The sequence below is a fragment of the Aethalodelphis obliquidens genome, unplaced genomic scaffold (genome assembly GCF_003676395.1).
Source record: "Aethalodelphis obliquidens isolate GAN/ISIS:26980383/991018 unplaced genomic scaffold, ASM367639v1 scaffold7, whole genome shotgun sequence".
Classification (NCBI taxonomy): Eukaryota; Metazoa; Chordata; class Mammalia; order Artiodactyla; family Delphinidae; genus Aethalodelphis; species Aethalodelphis obliquidens.
The window spans coordinates 51,333,163-51,351,878 of record NW_020837951.1 but is presented as its reverse complement, the minus strand read 5'-3'; the positions used below and the strand labels follow the sequence as shown (position 1 = coordinate 51,351,878).

General features: G+C 46.3%; 1 protein-coding gene across 1 annotated transcript in view; it reads right to left on the bottom strand.

Moving 5' to 3' along the window:
• Positions 1 to 18,716, bottom strand: part of DMRT1 (doublesex and mab-3 related transcription factor 1) — a 105,889-nt gene that overhangs the window by 52,604 nt on the left and 34,569 nt on the right. Inside the window, exon 3 of the mRNA XM_027105754.1 lies at positions 8,587 to 8,876. Coding sequence (XP_026961555.1) covers positions 8,587 to 8,876 — 290 coding nt within the window. The remainder of the gene's footprint in view (positions 1 to 8,586; positions 8,877 to 18,716) is intronic.

Here is an 18,716-nt window from a genome sequence, read left to right as displayed (position 1 = left end):
CAATTCTAAACGACAGTAATGATAAAATACTTGTCCTCGCCCCGCCTCGCCTCGTCCCCGGGCACAGCACCGCACAGGTCTCACCTTCCACAAGCACCACAGCTCCCTGGAAACCTCCAGACTCTGACCACAGGAGCGATCAGAGAATTACATGTGTCCTTTCTCTCATCCACCCACTGTGAGCTGGCCCTGGAGGGGACAGTCTAGCGCAGGGCTAGGCACAGAGCTGGCACTCGAGGTATGAATGATAAATACATGAAGGAGTTTCTTATGCACACTCTGTAATATGGAAATTTTTCATAACCCTATTCTTTTTGTTTTTCTACTACCATATTCCTAATATATCTCCAAATATAGGGCAAATCCGCCTCTATTATGCATTCCCTTGATTTTGGTCTTTATCCAACTAATGAGGGCCACTTACCAGGCCACACAAATATGGACTCCCAAGAAATCTGAGACTCACTCGTGCACACATATAAGCATTCTGAAAAGCAACAAATTTTATATCATATTCACATCGACTTAGGAAAAAAAGTAAACTAAAAAGGCAAATGGAAATAGATCAGATTTTGGCCAGCAGCCTAACTAAATCAAATCTGAAAGCTTTTAAAAACTGTGACCTAATTATCTAATTTTCAAGCAGATTACAGAATCCCCAAATGACTGTATCATTTACTAACCTGATGCTACTGTGTCAGAGATCGGATTGTGTAACGACCTCACAGGAGACTGATAATGTCTTTCCTTCTGCCTTCAGCTGAATCATGGAGTAGTCCCTGGAGTAGACCAGCCCTTTCCAGGGTTTCCCAACTCAGTCCAGATTAAACTGAACTCATGCAAGAATAGAAATGACCCCGCAGGACGGCCCAGGAATCACTGGAGTCTCCCAAAGGGTCCTAAGACCCGAGGTTACCCTCCATCTGGATTTCCTGGGATGCTACTGGACTGCTTCAGTTGGGCTGAGAATCCCTTAGGAGGGCCAGGGCCCGACCCCTCCCCAAGATCCTCTCTGAGTCAGAGCTGCCTCCGCCAGTGCCCAGGTTTCCAGAGGCCAGTTCCATTTTCTTCTGTAATCCACACATTTTTAACCAAAATCCTCTGCAAAAATGACTCTCGTGTGCACTGCTGCAGTGAAGGAGCATTCCTCAGCCCCACCTCTTACCATCTGTGTTCAGCTTCTAAAATACCCACCACTTCCCTTAGTTTTGGTTCCAGACCAAGAGTCACCAAGAATATTGTTATCGCTGGCACCAGTTCTTGCAAACAACAGCCCTCTTGCAGGATCAAAGCATGCAAATCGTTCAACTTTCATAATCTGTGCAATAAAACAACCATTCCTTCCAGAAAAGGTGTAATAAAAACCACATGATGCCTGTGGTGCCCATGGCTTGTACTCATCTAGAACGTGACAAAATAGCAATTCCTCTGTGACAGTGCGTGTCAACAAGGAGGTCGTTTAGAAACAGAAAGAGAGGACTGCATTCCTGTGCTGCACAGCTCCAGGGGCTTCCCAGGATGCCCAGGCCCACTGGTGCCCTGGCCAACAAAGCTTGTCTCCTGCAGGTGTAGGAATATGATGTAAAGGCCCAAGAGAACTGGGTTTATTATTTCTTCTTAAACGAGAAGAACCTATTGAGGAATTATGTTTCAGAAGAGAAAACTGCAGATGTGGCTAAGACTTGACAGGCCGTTTAAGGGAAAGTTTATAGTAGAGGCAACGCAATCCCAAACTTTGGGAAGCCTGACACCTTCACTTCACTGTCTTTAAACTTCCCGTGGTCTGTAATGACTTTTACATTTAAATGGAAGATTCTCCAAGACTGGTCTTCTGAGCTGGGAAGTCCAATCCCTGTATCCTCACTGTCCCAGAAAGCAGGATCTACTTGGGGTGCATGTGAGGGAGCCCCACAAAATGCTGAACTAGCATAAAGGCGTTAACCGGGCTGAGATTAAAAGATAGGAAAAGATCACAACACCCTGTCTGCAAAGAGTGAGGTTGAGACAGCTGCTAAAGACAGCACACTGAAGACCCCAAAGAATTCCGCTGTTGTCATGGTGACACAATGCCAGTGCCTTGGTTTGCAGACTCTCTCTGGTCTTCGGACTAGTACACCTTTTTTTTTTTTTTTTTTTTTTTTTGCGGTACGCGGGCCTCTCACTGTTGTGGCCTCTCCTGTTGCGGAGCACAGGCTCCGGACGCGCAGGCTCAGCGGCCATGGCTCACGGGCCCAGCCGCTCCGCGGCATGTGGGATCTTCCCGGACCGGGGCACGAACCCGCGTTCCTTGCGGACTCTCAACCACCGCGCCACCAGGGAAGCCCACTAGTACAACTTTTTAAAAAGGAGGCAGGGAAGACGGGAACAGAGTCGCCAACTTTTTATATTGCCAAGTAAGGGCATTTATGAAAAAAAAATCCTCGTTTCATTAAAAAAGTGTTGGAAAGGGATGGGCCCGGTAAAAACAATTTTTTGAATTGAATAATTTAGCTGTAAGAAAAAAACCCTTGTCCTTTTTTTCCTCATTTCTCTGTAAACCAGCATAGGTAACAGCCTGCATTCAGGACAGTGAAGTGCAAAACACATTCCCAGTAAAATAAGGAACAAGATGACACCAGCTGTCATCACTGGTATCTAAACTGAATAATTCACTAAGAACATAAATTAGAACTTGGAGGTATTTAGGGGGAAGAAAAGTGTCAGTATCAATATTTTTCTATGAAATGACTATCTAATCTAGAAACCCTAAAATAAGCATCTATAAAATTATTAGAATTAACAGAGTTCACAAAAGTAGACGGATACAAAATAAATACACCACATTATAGCAACATCAACAGAAATGTATGTCTCTGTAATTCTCTTTTAAAAAACAAATTGGGGGGGGTTAGCCTTAATAGCCCAAGGCAAATACCACATCTAATTTAATTTCCTTTTCTTGAGGAAAGAGATTCCTTTACATGCTTTAAACTGAATGCAGCCTTACAAATTCCTCTTCTACATGCTTGAAAACTTTTTCTTTCCAGAGGAAAAAGCTTGTCAGTGTCTGCTCACCAACAAATAGTGGCCAATAACCAGTTTGCTCTAAGAAGGGAAGCCAGGGCTAGTTCATTCAGCCGACAAAGAGGGCGATGGGATTGGAGGGGCAGCCTAGTGGATCACCTGAGTGTTTGTAGAGAGAGCACCTCACCCAGAGAAGAAAGGCCCCAGGTCCTCAGGGAGTCACTTGCTCTTTCTCAGCCAGCATCACCCAGTAGTCTGAGGTGACCAGAGGCACATTACCCCGGGGGCCTGGTGGTGCAGCTTACGGGTCTGAGGTGAGCACAAGATTTATCTGAAGTCCCCTACTTTGTCATCAAAATTGATGTGGATTTTGCATTCTACTACCTTCTCTCTGACGTACCGTTTTTTAAAATTTAGAAATATTAAAAATTAATGGACGAACTTAATAGTTGGCTATTATAATTGTGTCCCTGGGAGTGGGAGCCCGCTTTAAGCCTTGGCTTCCTATCCTCCCACCCCACCTCTGGACCCTCCTGGGAGACCCTAGGGCACAGACGTGGAGGCGCTGCAGCTGTGCACACGTGCCAGAAGTCACTTCTTAGCTGTTCGAGCTAACAGGCTCGACCGAACCACGCTCATAAAAAGAGGAGGCAGTGTGAAAACCAGGGCTCCCACAGGCTGCTCGTATAGGATGGAGAACAACAGTGGGCAGGCAGCACAGTCAACAGGGGCGGCGTTTCCAAGTGCCCTGACGGGCCGCATCCCAGTAATGCCCACAAGGGGCGCCGTTCTCTGGGCTCCAAGGCCTAGGTCAGATTCTGACTTCCTGCCTGCCTGCGTCTCAGTTTCAAAGCCAGGGCACTTAGATGATCCCCAACCTCCTTCTCATGTACCAGGTGATAACAGCCTTCCCCCAAGACCTACTTTTTGCATTTCTGTCCATTTGGGTCAGTGGTAGATCCCTAGCACATGGTGGAACCTGGATGCATGCTTATCTAATAATTGAATGCATTCCAGTGAGGTGCATAATCATAAACGGGCCACCGTATCTTGAGACACTTCAGACTGAGCCCCAAAGAATGACCAGAAGGAAGGAATCACCTCTTCTGCCATGTGACCACACCCCAACTGTGGCTGGAACGGCCGTCTCCACCTTTGGTGGCACAAGCTTCAGAAAAGCCAATCAAGGGGGTGCCCACCAGGGGGATCCCAGATACAGCTCGGAGTCCTCCCATATTTATTTCTGCTCACTTGATATGTACCTCTCCCTTGTCAACCTGGTACAACATGTTTATTTAAGAGGTAATGTTGCCTTGAAGGAGTGCACCAGGCAATAAACAGCTTTTGCAGGCAATTAAATGCAGAAGTGAAATTGAGCTGCTGGTCAGTGGAACCAGCCATTCATCGTGAGTTTGTTCCAGTGTCACAAATGTTATTCCTGTTTCACAACATGACAGGAATCTGTGATTGGGCCACAAATCTCCAGAGGCTGGAGACAGACCCAAAGCAATTAAAGCAGCTCTCAGCATGCACGCAGGGCATCAACACTTGGGAAAGAGCCTTGGGATTCTGGGATGCTGGCCCAGTTGACTGCTCTAGCTTTTTCTTTTTCTTTAACTAGGTTTTGTACTTAGTAGGTGCTCAATAATCATCTGTGGCTTGCATGACTTTATAGGGAGACTTACAGGAAATCTCAACTCTACAATAAAAAGTCAATGATTTCTTTTTGTAAATAATTCAGTACCCTCCCCACTAATCTCTAAGAAGTCTGGCTTTAAAAAATTATAACAATCTCCACTAGAGTCGATTTTTTTGTTTGTTTGTTTGTTTGTGGTACGCGGGCCTCTCACTGTTGTGGCCTCTCCCCTTGCGGAGCACAGGCTCCGGACGCGCAGGCTCAGTGGCCATGGCTCACGGGCCCAGCCGCTCCACGGCATGTGGGATCTTCCCGGACCGGGGCACAAACCCGTGTCCCCTGCATCGGCAGGCGGACTCTCAACCACTGCGCCACCAGGGAAGCCCCAAGAGTCGATTTTTTCTAGGAATCACAAAGGAGCCCTTTGTTCTGAAAACTTTTCACACTGCTCCCCCCAAACACACTGTTACCCAGAGCACCAAGGGAAGGAGGATAACATGAAAGTTATCGCTCTGGTGAAGAGTTAGAAGGGAAGTCAGGTCCTAGCAACAGAGTCAAGACAGTAGATGGAGGAGATGCTGCCTAAGATTCAGGCCCTTCAGGTAGAGCTGGGGTCAGACCGGGCTGGGGGGAAGGTCCAGTGTGAGAGACCAGCTCAGTGCCCTCCAGGCACAGCTATGGGGCACCTTCCAAAAGGAGACAGGAAAGCATGGCTACAACCAAGAGGGGATCCCTTCCCTGACCTCCACAGGGAGGCTTCCACCAGAAGGAGGCAAGGCACTGTCTGAAGAGCAGAGCCAGGGCGCCCTCCTGAAACAATAGGAATAGCAAGGTCACGAGGAGGCCCTGCCCCAGATCACTGTTCCCTATACCTCTGCCATAGTGACTTGGTGAAAAAGTGAGCTGTACAGTTCCTATCCCTTAAACATTGGTTATAAGTATTATTTGTAGGTGTTTTCTATTTAATACTTCTTTATAACACATACACCTTAATAAACATATTTTACGCCATAATCTTTGTCTATGCTTCCAGTTTTCAATTTCCTAAGTAGATCAAATTCTTCCCCATCCCTGATAAAAATTATTCCGTATACATTCATACTTGGTCCATATTCACATGTCATGGTCTTTCAACACTAACAAAAATGTGCATTATGTATACCCCATCTTATTACAAAGGGGGTAATAAGGAGGTAGCTAACTAAAATACATATGAACAAAAGGCTGAAAATTAAATAGATTTCAGAAAAGAGCAGGGCCAAGAGAAAATGATGGTTAATGAAATAAATTCACAAGAAGTTAATATCAGCATAGCATTTGCTGGTACACACAGAAACTTCCACGTACACTTCAGTCATTACGCTGCCTTATGTATTCATGCAACAGTTCTGTGAAGGTGGTACTATGCCCACTTGACAGACAAAACAACTGAGGGTTGTTTCAGAGGGTTAAGTATTTTCCTCAAGGCTACACAACAGTTAAATCACAAGTTAGAATTGAATATAGAACTCCAAGCGCCAGACTCCATGTGTCTCAAAACACACAGTGCTGTTTCCCTAAATCTACAGGCCTAGTTTCTGGACAAGGCTCTGTCATCAACTAGCTGTAGGTGCTGGGCAGATACCCCAGCTCCAGATCTCAGCCAAAGGGACCTCTGTAAGATCCATTTCGGCTCTGACCATCACGGGACTGACTGACCATCACTGGACTGACTTTCACCTGTCCTTTTGCAAAATGATGGCTTATATGCATGTTGGCTCTTATATTTTTCACGTTAGAGTTTATTTCCAAGAGAAATAATTTTTGTGCCTGTGACTATAAGGTTGTAAGTCAAGCTCGGGATCAGGTCTGGTTACAAGATTAATCCACAGACTTGTAAAATGTCTGCAAAATAATCTGTTAAGATGGGAATATATTACCAATGGTGAAAACTGACTAGGAAATTAGATTGAGTCCAGACCTCGTTGAAAACAAGCTCTTATGTTAAATGAGGCCTTGGCTTCTCTCCTGGGCCTCTAACCAGGGGCCCCTCTCTCCAGTCTAGTAAGCGGTGGTTCTAGGGAAGGCGCCAACAGCATCAGAACTGCAGGCCCCCCACATGACTAAGAAAGTCTGGGTAACGTTTTTCCTCTCACCCTTGGCAGCAGGGGTACAAGAACTTGCCCTTAGGGGGATCTCTCCTCGCACACAGCGGCTGAGGCAGCGCTCCAATACCAGGCAACGCTACTGCCCAAGAGAATGTCTCCTCTTGGCTGTCCCGGGTCCCCCAGAGGGTGGACCTTGGCAAGAGACCTCCAAGCAAATCCAAGTCTTCTGCTACCCCCTCCCCAGGCCTTCCAGGTGGAGTTAAGAACAAACGTTAGTGTGTCAGCCATCTCACGCCATTGGAAAGGTCTTGACAGAGTGGGGGGTCAATTAACTTAGAAGATTTCTGATGCTGCTGAGTGTGAGCTCTCTTTCTTTCAGAAGACACTTAAGAATTTTCTTTCTCATCCTTTTCCTCATAAGCCAACAGGTTCAGAGACCTTCCCTAATTTCTCCTTAAAGCCTGGAAGTAGCCAGAAAACCAGGATACTCCAGCAGTCGTCCCTGGCTCATGGGAATCTGTAGGATGAGCTGGTTTTTAAGAACTATAAGCTACTTCTTTCTCCTTTCTTAGAGGACAGTCTCTAACAGAAATCAACCTAAAACCTGCCCCAAATCATAAAATCCAACTGGCACTCTGAAAGGCCTGTAGGGGTCCAGCCGGAAGATCCATAAATCATCGCATTTCCTTTATACTCATATCACCTCTCAGTTCCAACGCCTTTTTTAAAAGTCTGATTCTAAAATTAAAAGGTATAGAAAACTTATGAAGATGATTAGCCCAGGGAATTAAAGCTGACACGTTAACACGCCGAGGAAGTCAGATCCCTAAGGCTAGTGTGAGAGTCCAAAAAATGGGGCGATGTGAGTATCCACAACTTCCCCACATCTACAAATGCAAAATGGAATAGAATTGCTCTGAGGAAAACGTCAATGCACATTTTTTAAAAGTGAGTATAAGAAGGTCAATTACCCTAAACTCCCACATACATACGCTGCATTGTGCTGGAATCAAAGCCTAGCTGGGAAAGCCCAAGCACAGTAAAGGCATCCAAAATGAGAACAGTTCTCTCAGAATTGGTATCTTACAGCTGGAGGGGTGCTTGGAGGAGCAGAGTCTAAGTGCTCATGCATATGCACATTCCCACAACACGGTAATCCAGCCTGTGAATGTTTTCCAGGCCTTGAATCTGCTGCTGATACACTGGCATGATAGAAATGGTGAAAACTGAGGAAGCGGAACAGTGCTGAATAAACACTCCCTGATAACGCAAAATGCTTTGTTTTATCCCCAATATTAAAAGCTCTCGATGGCACACTATTTCAGAAGCACATACTTAGCATATGAAAGACTGACCTCCATTCCCAGCTGAAAATGCCCTCAAGCGGGCCCAGCACAGCAGTGACCTAGTTCTTCTCTCACCTTCCTTCCATGCAAACATACAGATCAGAACACATCTCCCGTCCAGGGTCGAAATTCATCACTGGGATTACTAACACCCAGAAGACCACAGCCAGCATTTTCTAAGCGGCTCTAAAGCGTGGGGATAAGCCTAGAGGAGATGTGGCCTCTTACATAAGCCACTTGTGAAGCTGATTCTGGCCAACTGGGTATTTATGCAAAATGACATCGAAGGAATGAGAAAGGTAAAATTTGAAAACAGAAACAAATATATCCAGATTTCTTTACAATTCCTTGCAGTCAACCTCTGGGGTTAAATGATGTTATGGGTAGAGTGAAAACTTTCTACACGTTTTGCATAATGGCACACATGTGTGCTGAGTTGGGCGTGCGCGTCTGTGAGTGTGTGCTTACGTGCGTGGTTTTCACATACCCAGTTCACGCTCTGCTAACATCTTACCTGCCACTGGTTTCCTGTCGCTTGACCGGGCATATAAGGCGCTGGGAGGCTCCGAAGGCTGTTCTTCACAGGGGAGCCCCCGAGAGGGCTTCCCATGTCCCCGGAGGGGGAGTCAGCGGCTAAGGCCATGGAGTACTGCGGGTAGTTGTACAGGTTGTTGTAGTAAGGGAACAGAGACGGCTGGTAAAAGCTGCTGTAGTAGGTGGAGTCGGAAACGAGGTCAGGTGTGTTCTCCACGTGCCCTCTGCTGGTGGCAGCAGGAATATCCTGGATGGCCACCCGGCCCTCTACTAAGAAAAAACGGAAAGAAAGAAAAAGACAACATGGTATTAATATGGGGGCCTACAGAACTTTACCTCTAAACCTTGCCAGCGTAGGGCCTTCCTCCTCAAGATCTGCAGAGCGTTAGACCAAGGCACCTGGGCATGCTACTGCTCCTGCGGTCGGAATACAGCAGGGTTCCTGAGGCTGGCGTAACTCTGGCGGCACAGCTGGCAGGCCCTTGATGATTATTTTTACTGAGAACACCAAAAACATTTTAGGCAGGGGTCATTTTAATCACATAAAGCCTGACCAGGTGTAACTTCTACCTAGACATTCCTACCCTAATGTCAAGAAATCAGAGATCAAATATAGTTAACTTGGCTGTCTGCAACAGTCTTACAACAAAATCAACTGTATTTCACTTTAAATAAAGTAATAAAAAATCCTAGTGCCCTTTCTATGTGTATGTCCACACAGATATATCCGAGAGCCAAAGCAAGAGGCTAAGAGTTTAAGAAAACATCGTTTCCTTCACTTCCTTCTAACCGCTGATACCGAATCCTGAAGTCTGGACAATGGTATAGACCCTGGGAGACAAACTTCTGTAAAAGGTCAGTTAGTAACTCTTTTAGGCTTGGTGGCCATTCCTCTGCAGAATGTACAGGCTGCTGCATGGTTGTGTTGCAATAAAACTTTATTCACAAACACAGGCAGTGGGCCAAAGTGATCCGCAGGCTGAAGTTTGCCGACCCAGGGTCTAGATGTTAAGCTGTCAATTCCAATAAACAATTGAATGGACTCCTAAGTCATCTCTCCAATAGACATTTATTAAACAATGTTCTAAGAGTTGGCCAAGTGCCTAAAATGGCTGCAAGGTATAAGGTTGCCCCTGCCCACTGGGAGTCTACAGTATAGGATGGACGACGGGATTACAAATTATAACAAGGACTCTCATACAGGAACACCCATAAACTTTTATGGAAACTCAAAGGCTGGAAAGATGACATGCAACCTAGAAAGGAATTACAGAGACCGTCACAGAAAAAAACTGTACCTGCATTGTACTTTAAAAGAGGAGCAGGAAATAGGTGAAAATGAGAAAAAGAGAGTACTGAGAACAGGGCAGCAAAGACAAAGGGATGGAAGCAGGAAAGTGGGAGGGGACCTTGAGAGTGATGGACAGGGCTGTCGGGTTAAGAATTGCGAAAAGGGCAAAAGAGGGCCAGTCTGATAGGCCGACTGCAGCCAGGCAAGGGGAAGCCTCAGACCAGCTCTCTGAACTCTTTCCAGGCTGTGGTGGGAACCACTGAGGATATCTGAGCAAGGAGCACAGAGGATCAGAGCTGTGCTTTGGAGTGATTCAACTGATGGCAAATCTTAAGACAGCAAAGGGAAGAGAGCCCAGAGGCAGGGAGAGCCACCAGGCAGCCACTGAAGCCGTCAGGGAGAGACTCAGCAGACTGCAAATACCAGAGACACGGGGGAGATGAGCTCAAGAGAACTGCAGGACTGAGGGGCATCAGGACGCAGAGACGCAGGAAAAGCCAAAGAGGAAGAGCAGGAGGCCTGGGGGGGCAGCAGAGATGCAGGTGGTAAGTCGGCTTCATCACGCAAGGGGCCAGAGGGGCACGGACAAGGGGGAGAGGAGCCAGGCCGAGAAAGGCGACACCTGCACTCATGGGAGAGGCTGAGGTTGGAAGCTGAGATTCAGAAGTCACCGCAGGGAGACACTGGCTGCATCCGGGAAGAGGAGGGAGCTGTTACGGAAGAGTATGTTCTGAAAGGAGAAAAGAGCGCCAAGGCCAGAACCCTGGAGGATGGAGGAGAGAACGCAAGGCCACGGAGGACAAATTTGACAGGGATGGCAGAGGGGCAGGCTGCAGTGTTGACCCCGCTAAGAGATCAAGCAAAATTCGTTCTGGAAAAGACCGATAGAGGGCTGGGTCTTTAGGGCCCTGTGCTTTTAGCACAGTGTTGGAGAAGCAGAAGCCTTCGAGAGATAAAGGAGCAAGTGAGCGATGAGGAAACAGATGAATACGGTGAAGAGCCTTCTCTCTGGTCAGAAGGGACAACCCAGCGAGCAGCGCCACCGTGCACCCCCCCCCGCCACCCCCCCACCCCCACCCCCCCGTGCTGAGCACACTGCCGGACACCTGGGGGTAAATATTTGCAGAAGGGATCAATGAACAGTGTTTTTTCAAGTACCCTGTCATCAAAATAAATACGAGGAAAAACTAGAAGCTCCAGGGAGTAATAAGATATTGTTATTTCATTTTTAAAACACAGAGAAGGGCTGAACACACGTAGGCAGGGAGAAGCCTGTGGAGAGAAATTCCCAGGACTAGCAACACGTGGCCCAGAGCAGGTGCTCAGAAAGTGTCCTCTGACTGAATGCGGGGAAGGCATGACTAAACGTGCATGCTCTGGAAGGTCTGGGAGAGATCTACAACAAAATGTGTTTCTACAGCCTCATTTTACAGTCAGCACTGAAGTCTCTTTTCTCTGACAGGATAGCAAGTCCGTCCACCTCAGGCTCCTGGCGATGCATTGTCAGGGCCACTCTCTTATTATACATCTCTTTCCTTTCTTCTCTCCTCCTCTTCCCAGCTAACGAGATGAGAAGTTCCAATTCCATCACTCTACCTGTGTCTGGAGAAGGCACCTGCAATTCTTTCCTCCTGAACTTTCTCACTGGTCTATCTCTTATTTTAAACACCAATGTAGTGGCAAAATAGATGGTTTTCTGTATCTAACTCTTTTGTTTTCAATGTTATGTCTTTATGTTAACCTGATTACAAAAGCAATACAAGTTTCACAAAAAATGATAAATTATATAGTTATTTAAATCAGAAAAGGAATGAATGACATACTCTTACCACCCAGTCATAAGCATTAGTGGGACATCCGTATACAATCTCATAGGCATTTAGGAAGGCATTTTAGAGGTTCGTTCCCATCCCTGCTGTTGAAAAACACTGGATACCCCTAGGGCCTGCCCTTCAAAAGCAAGCTTCTTGATAAAGAAAACAAAATACAGTAGGAGGCAAAGAATTAAACAGAAACCCAAAGACAGGAGCATTCTCAGATCAGGGCACAGGTTCATGAATTTCTACATCATAACTTTAGTTAGGACCATTAATCAGGCCTCAGTTTACCCAGAAACAAAATGTTGTCAGTAATAATCCTCAAAGTACCAAGAGCATGGCTTCAATAAATTTCGGAGTAAACCTCAAATAAAATGCTACATCAGGTCAAAGCAAGGATTTGTTTTGCTACAGATGACTGTAATTAATTAAAATGCGATCACTTTTCTACTTGCCCATATTTTACTCCCTCTTTCAAATTATAATGACCTTTAAGAATAAATTAAGATATATGCTGGAAAAGTTTCGATTCATACTAGCATTTAAATAAACAATAAAAATCATGTGAGCTTTATGAGAGTAAATGCCTAAATATTTTAGACTCTTAAAATGTTTAAGCACTCTCCAACAGTGACATTTTAAAAAGCACTAGGAGAGGGCATCCATCTCAGGGACATGTGGAACGACCAAATTCTTATTTTATAAACCACTAAACCGTATTTTAAAGTTCCAAATTAAAATGCCTGGTCAATGTTCAAAACATCTTTATGCCTCCCAGACTTTATGTGTGTGCTACCAGTAAGTGGAAGTTTCCCAAGGCTGAGATGAACATGCGTCCAATTATGTGTCTAATCCAGCGGTGCTCAGAGTGTGGGCCTTGAATCAGCAGCACTGCCATCACCTGGGAATTTGTAGCAATGGGCATCCTCGGCCCCACCCCAGACCCACTGAATCAGAAACTCTGAGGGCTGGCCCAGCAACCTGAGTTACAACAAAGCCTTCGGTAGGTTCTGAAGTGCTCAAAAGACGGAGAACCACTAGTTTCATGATTCAAAGCAGCTGCTCTATAAATTATCCCTAAAAATACGTGACTCCTGGCTGCATTATTGTGAACAGCCCTGACTGGCTACCAAGTGAGAGCACACAAATGAATTCCACTGAATAAAGACGTCGGGCTTCTACAGAAATCACTGCAGAGCTTGGATCACAAGCTGTGGGTACTGTGTGTATACTGCTGCCAGATGGTTCTGATTTTCAGGGCTCACACCCAGGCTTTCTTCATTGATTCTAACCACAAAAGCTTAAGTCACCCTTTCAAGTGCTAGTATAGTGACAAACTATACTATTCCTCATAAGGCTTCTGGACTATCAAGAGAAGCAAGTAATGCACAAATCATTTACTCTTGATCTTAGGGTGTTTTTTTGTTTGGTATGGCCGATTTTTAAAAAAATTTTTTGTTTATGCGGACCATTTTTTTTAAGTCTTTATTGAATTTGTTACAGTATTGCTCCTGTTTTAAATATGTTTTGTTTTTTTTTGGCCTCGAGGCATGTGAGATCTTAGCTCCCCAACCAGGGATCGAGCCCGCACCCCCTGCACTGGAAGGCCTGGACGGCCAGGGAAATTCCCTTAAGGTGTACTTTGGTACTTATATTTGATTAATTCATTAGTTATCATGTAACAACTGTCCAAAGCTTTGCTCTAGACATTGTAAAAGGCACAAAGAAATATTCAAAATGTTTCATTTCTTCTTAAGAGGGTCCCATCTATTCGGGAAAATTAGGTGTAGACCGAGAATCCTACAAGTAATGATCCAAGGGCCACGATGACAGTATAGGCAGATGTCACCATCAGCAAAGGCAGTGGAGACGTGAGTCAGGATGGAGGTGATTCAGAGATGGTGAGGGTGGCAAGGTAATCAAGAGAGGAGAATAATATCCACAGGATAATGCAGGAGGAAAAGGACAAGACGTGTTCCAGGGACAGTGACCAGATGAGCCTGGCTGGAGTGTAGAGGTCACGTCAGGGGACAGCGAATGCTGAGACTGGAAACTTACTTTTGGGACAAACTGTGGAATGCCTTGCATATGAATCCCAGCCAAGGGCTTCTGGTTGCCCCTCAAGCTCTAGGGGGTCGATGAGTTTTCAGGGCAAGGGAGTAACATAAAAATGTTTTAGGAAAATCAGTCTGATGCAAGCACAAAAGAAGGATCTAGAATAAGGAGGCAGAAGAACAGACTAGGCTAGAACAGTCTCTTCTAGATATGTACGTGTTCTATAGACTACAATGGAGAGGCTCTTTAAATTCTCCAGGCCAGATGAGGTAACTATAAGCTCGCACAGGGAGGCTGCAGTAAAGAGAAAAAAGGACCTACATGAAAATTACTGGCATGTCTGGTTTTCCGGGAATTCCCTTCAAACAACCACATTACACTACTAACACCTGTCATCCAGGGACCAGGGATGCCGCCCAGCTCCCCTTCCAGGTCCTTGCTCCACTGCTGAGTGATCATGCTTTACTCACTCCAGTTTGAGAAGGAACATGTAGCTCTCGCCCAGAGTAAGAATACAAGCAGGATGTGCCACCTCTCCAACTTCTGCTACAGCAGAATTCCCCAAAGAGTAACTGGAGACAGTCTCTTCACCGCTGAGCTGGTAAGTCACGCTAAGTGTCACTATTAACTGACTGTAAACCTGAAAGATTTCCAACTCACAAGCCACAAAATATATAAAGCATACAAAATTTGAAATAGGATGTGTGTGTGTGTGCTTTAAACCACAAGGCCAGTATGACTAACTACAAAGACCAGAGCAGTACACTGAAAAGCAAACACCTTAATGAGTCTGCTGAAAATTCTTAAGCTGGATCTCACTCTTTATTTTTTTTAGAATAAAAACTGGTCTGGGCTTCCCTGGTGGCGCAGTGGTTGAGAGTCCGCCTGCCGATACAGGGGACGCGGGTTCGTGCCTCGGTCTGGGAAGATCCCACATGCCGCGGAGCGGCTGGGCCCGTGAGCCATGGCCGCTGAGCCTGCGCGTCCAGAGCCTGTGCTCCGCAAGGGGAGAGGCCTGCATGCCGAAAAAAAAAAAAAAACTGGTCAAGGTGACTTGACGATATTCATAATAAGAGAAAGTACAGTGGCACTGTTCCAAGAAAATGGGGTTGCTCCTTAATAGGAATTATCAACCCCTAAGTCCTCTGCCAAGATGCAAATGAAAGCACGAAGCCAGGTGTTTTAAGTGTTGTTACTTATGACTGGAATAGTCCTACTGTCTGCTGTAAGGAAGAAAGATCAGCAGGTCTGGGTTCAACAGCTAAGAAAGGAAGCAGTGCCCAGAGAAGTATGTTATCTGGAAAAATGACCAGCAGCAGCAATCATCCAACAGAGACGTTTGCAGAGACGTTGCCTATAGAATCGATGTCTTCTTATTGCAATGGTCTGATCTGTGGCTCTGTACATTTATTTACCTTCAACACGTCCCATTCTTTGATAAGGCTTCCCAATCCCTCTGCTACTTTTTTTTTTGCACTAACATATGCAGCGTGAAATATGATTCACTCCTTCCTGAGAGATCAATACCCACACATGATAAATACCCTTATTGATCCTGCAGTGTTATATGCTGGTCTCCGGGCCCATGGCATATTAATAGTAGTTAACCAGTAATTCATTTTAAGGCATGTGAAGGTTTTTTCTCCCACTCTTGTCTGGTGTCAAGATTCCCAGAGTTGTTGCACTTTGTGTCCTTTATGTGCAAACCTGAAGCCATACTCCCTTTTCAATGACAAAACCAAACCCCCCAGTTTTCTATATGAAAGATCACATAGGAAACCAAAATTTATGATTCACAGCCATCTCAAGTAAGTGGTAGATTTATGTGTACCGGGTTTTATTTTTCTTCATAACCCCATCCCTTGCGTGGTGCCTGTCCTACTTAGCTTCTAGTTTTAAGTGTTAACCAGAATGTTAACCAGGATCTCAAAATTACCCGCCATCTACTAACATGTTGTGCTGAGTGGTAGGAAGGTACAGCAAAAGTACAAGTCACTGTCTCCATTCTTTCTTTTTTTTTTTTTAAGGAAAATTAAGGTCTTAAGAAAAGACAATGTTGTTTGATGACATGTCATGGAATCTGGAGGAGACAGTGGGGTGCCGCTCGCTGGAACAAGTTGGAACAAGGTAGCTTCCTCAGCTCCCTGTTTTTAAGCAGTCTTCACCACAGGGCAACCCTATGTCCAGACTAATCAGCCCCTGACATTTCCTAGATTTAGGGAAAACTGAGAAATCAGCCTCAGGACTCTTCTCCTACAAGGAAAAGAACCCAAAGGGAGACGTTGATACATGGGGAGAAAAGTCGGTCTGTGAGCTGATGCCTGGCCCCTCGGAGCATTCGTCCAACTCCAAGAAGAAAAGCTCACCATCCTGACCAAGGGATTGGGTGGGTTTTCCGAGCTAAAACAGAGCTAGCGCAGGAGAGGCCTGATGACTGAGGCGACAGCGTGCCTACTGTTCACACCACTAAGTGTCGACCGTGATGGTGGACGAGGGGCATCATCACAGCTGCCACCTTCCCCTGATTCCGGAGAAACAACTCATGCTCAGAGCACTAAACTTACTGAGCACCTGTGGGTGCGAGGCAACCTGCCGCACTTTGGGGGACAAAGACATACTCCTTGATGCTGCAAGGCCCAGCAGTAAGGGGGGATTCTGAAACACACACACAGGAGAGACTGACTAAGGCTATGGGAAAACAAAAATTGTGTGGCCAGGAGGGCGAAATTAAGTCCAGCCTTCAAAGTACAAGTTCTGCAGATGCTGGCTCATTAACATCACTCTCCACTCTCAACCACAAGGCGGGAATATGTTGTAGCCCATTTCTCTTCTTTCCCAAGGAATATTTTTTTTAATGTAATTTGGTCCTGGAGGAATGCGTCAATGTCACTTTTCTTTGTAGGGCGAAGGCTTTGCATAACAAAGTGAACCTGAAGTTGGTCTTTAAAACTCAGAGAGGCTTGTTTCAAAGGTGTGTGAAAGTCAGTGTGGGATGCAAAGGGATCTGGGGGAGACCAAAAGGGGGGGGAGGGGGAGAGACAGAAAGAGAGATGAGCATGACCAGATCAAAGAAAACAAGCAAGAGATATGGAGGACCATGGAGAAAATGAAACAATTCAGGCCTCCCAAGGGAGCTGCCGAGATTTGAAACATGCTGCCCTGCGGCCACTGAGAAGCTCAGTGAGTAACAAGCACATCTATTGTGTGCAGCAGCTCCCGAAGTGCTGGGCAGGGAATGCCCAGAATATAAGCAAAAGCCTAACTTACCTGCCCTCAGGGAGCTTCCTCTCTGTGTTGATGAGCAAGGGAGAATTTAAGGGATCAGAGAAGGTTTTCCTGGTAGAAGGCTTTTAAACAAAGGAGGAGAGAGCGAAGGAGAGAGAAAGGAATTCCAAGCAACGAAAGGAGACACGGCACCAAAAAAGTTTCTGGGAAGTCAGAGCAGCCTGCAGAGCAGAGGAGGAGCTCAGGGTCCCAACGGGAGGAGAATGAGGGTGCTGCTGGCACAGTACTTATGGAGTTTAGACTCTCCTCCAAGGAAAGATCTTAACTGGATCTGAAGATTGCCACGTAAAGCACAGGCTTCGCTGTGCGGTCCCTGGGAGCAGCTGATGGCATCCCGGCAGCCCCCACCTCACACACGTGGCACCTGCCATTGTTCCTGGTCACAGTTTCTGCTCCCAGTTCCCTGCCTCCCCCACTGTGTGCCGCAGGGTTCCCCCGACACCCGGGAGGGAAAGGGTTTGCCAGATATGGAGAAAATGCCACATCTCTGACTTTACCAGAAAATGTCTCATGGCCATGAAGGCTGATCTCGTGGCCAAGAAAGAGGTTTTCTCTCTGCAGGCCAGTTCAGAATTTCCTGTCATTGGCAAGATGCCGGAGTCACTCTGAGGCTCTGTCCACACTGCCTGGCACACCGGAGGGGTGGGCAGGGCCACACAGGCCAGCGGCAGAGCTCCTGCTGGGAATGGATGAGGGAAGAAGAGACAAGATGCCCAATGAGTTTCCTCTCCACGCAGTGTTCTATTCTAAGAGATCTTACGGGGAATCCCTTTTCTAATCTTCTTAGTATTTTTCACACTGAGAAAATTTTACTTTAGGAGCATTTTTGATAGACTGTGTCCACATACTTAGGTCTCCACAGAAAAGCTCTGCTCTGTTCACTGTGCTGCATAGCAGAAAGTAACACAACTTTGTAAATCAACTATACTCCAATAAAACATAAAAAAAAAGAAGTCTGGTCTGAACTGTATTCCAACAACTTAAAAGGTAGGGGCTTCCTTTATCATGGTCTTTTTCTTGGCAGGAAGGGTGCTGAACAGAGGGGTGTCAGTTTTTAAGTTTGCTCAAGGCCAGCCCCCTTTAGATTTGGGACTTAGATTCTGCTTTTATAACTTTCTTTTAAAAATAAGATTGTAGAAGATACAGCTTCAAGATGGCAGAAGAGTAGGACGTGGAGATCACCTTCCTCCCGAGAAATACATCTACATGTGGAACAGCTCCTACAGAACACCTACTGAACGCTGGCAGAAGACCTCAGACCTCCCAGAAGGTAAGAAACCCCCCACGTACCTGGTTAGGGCAAAAGAAAAAAGAATAAACAGAGACAAAAGAATAGGGACGGGACCTGCACCAGTGGGAGGGAGCTGTGAAGGAGGAAAGGTTCCCGCACACTAGGAAGCCCCTTCGCGGGCGGAGACTGCGGTGACGGAGGGGGAAGCTTCGAAGCCGCGGAGGAGAGCACAGCAACAGGGGTGCAGAGGACAAAGCGGGGAGATTCCCGCACAGAGGATCAGGGCCGACCGGCACTCACCAACCCGAGAGGCTTGTCTGCTCACCCGCCGGGGCGGGCAGGGCTGGTAGCTGAGGCTCAGGCTTCGGAGGTCGGATCCCAGGGAGAGGACTGGGGTTGGCGGCGTGAACACAGCCTGCAGGGGGTTAGTG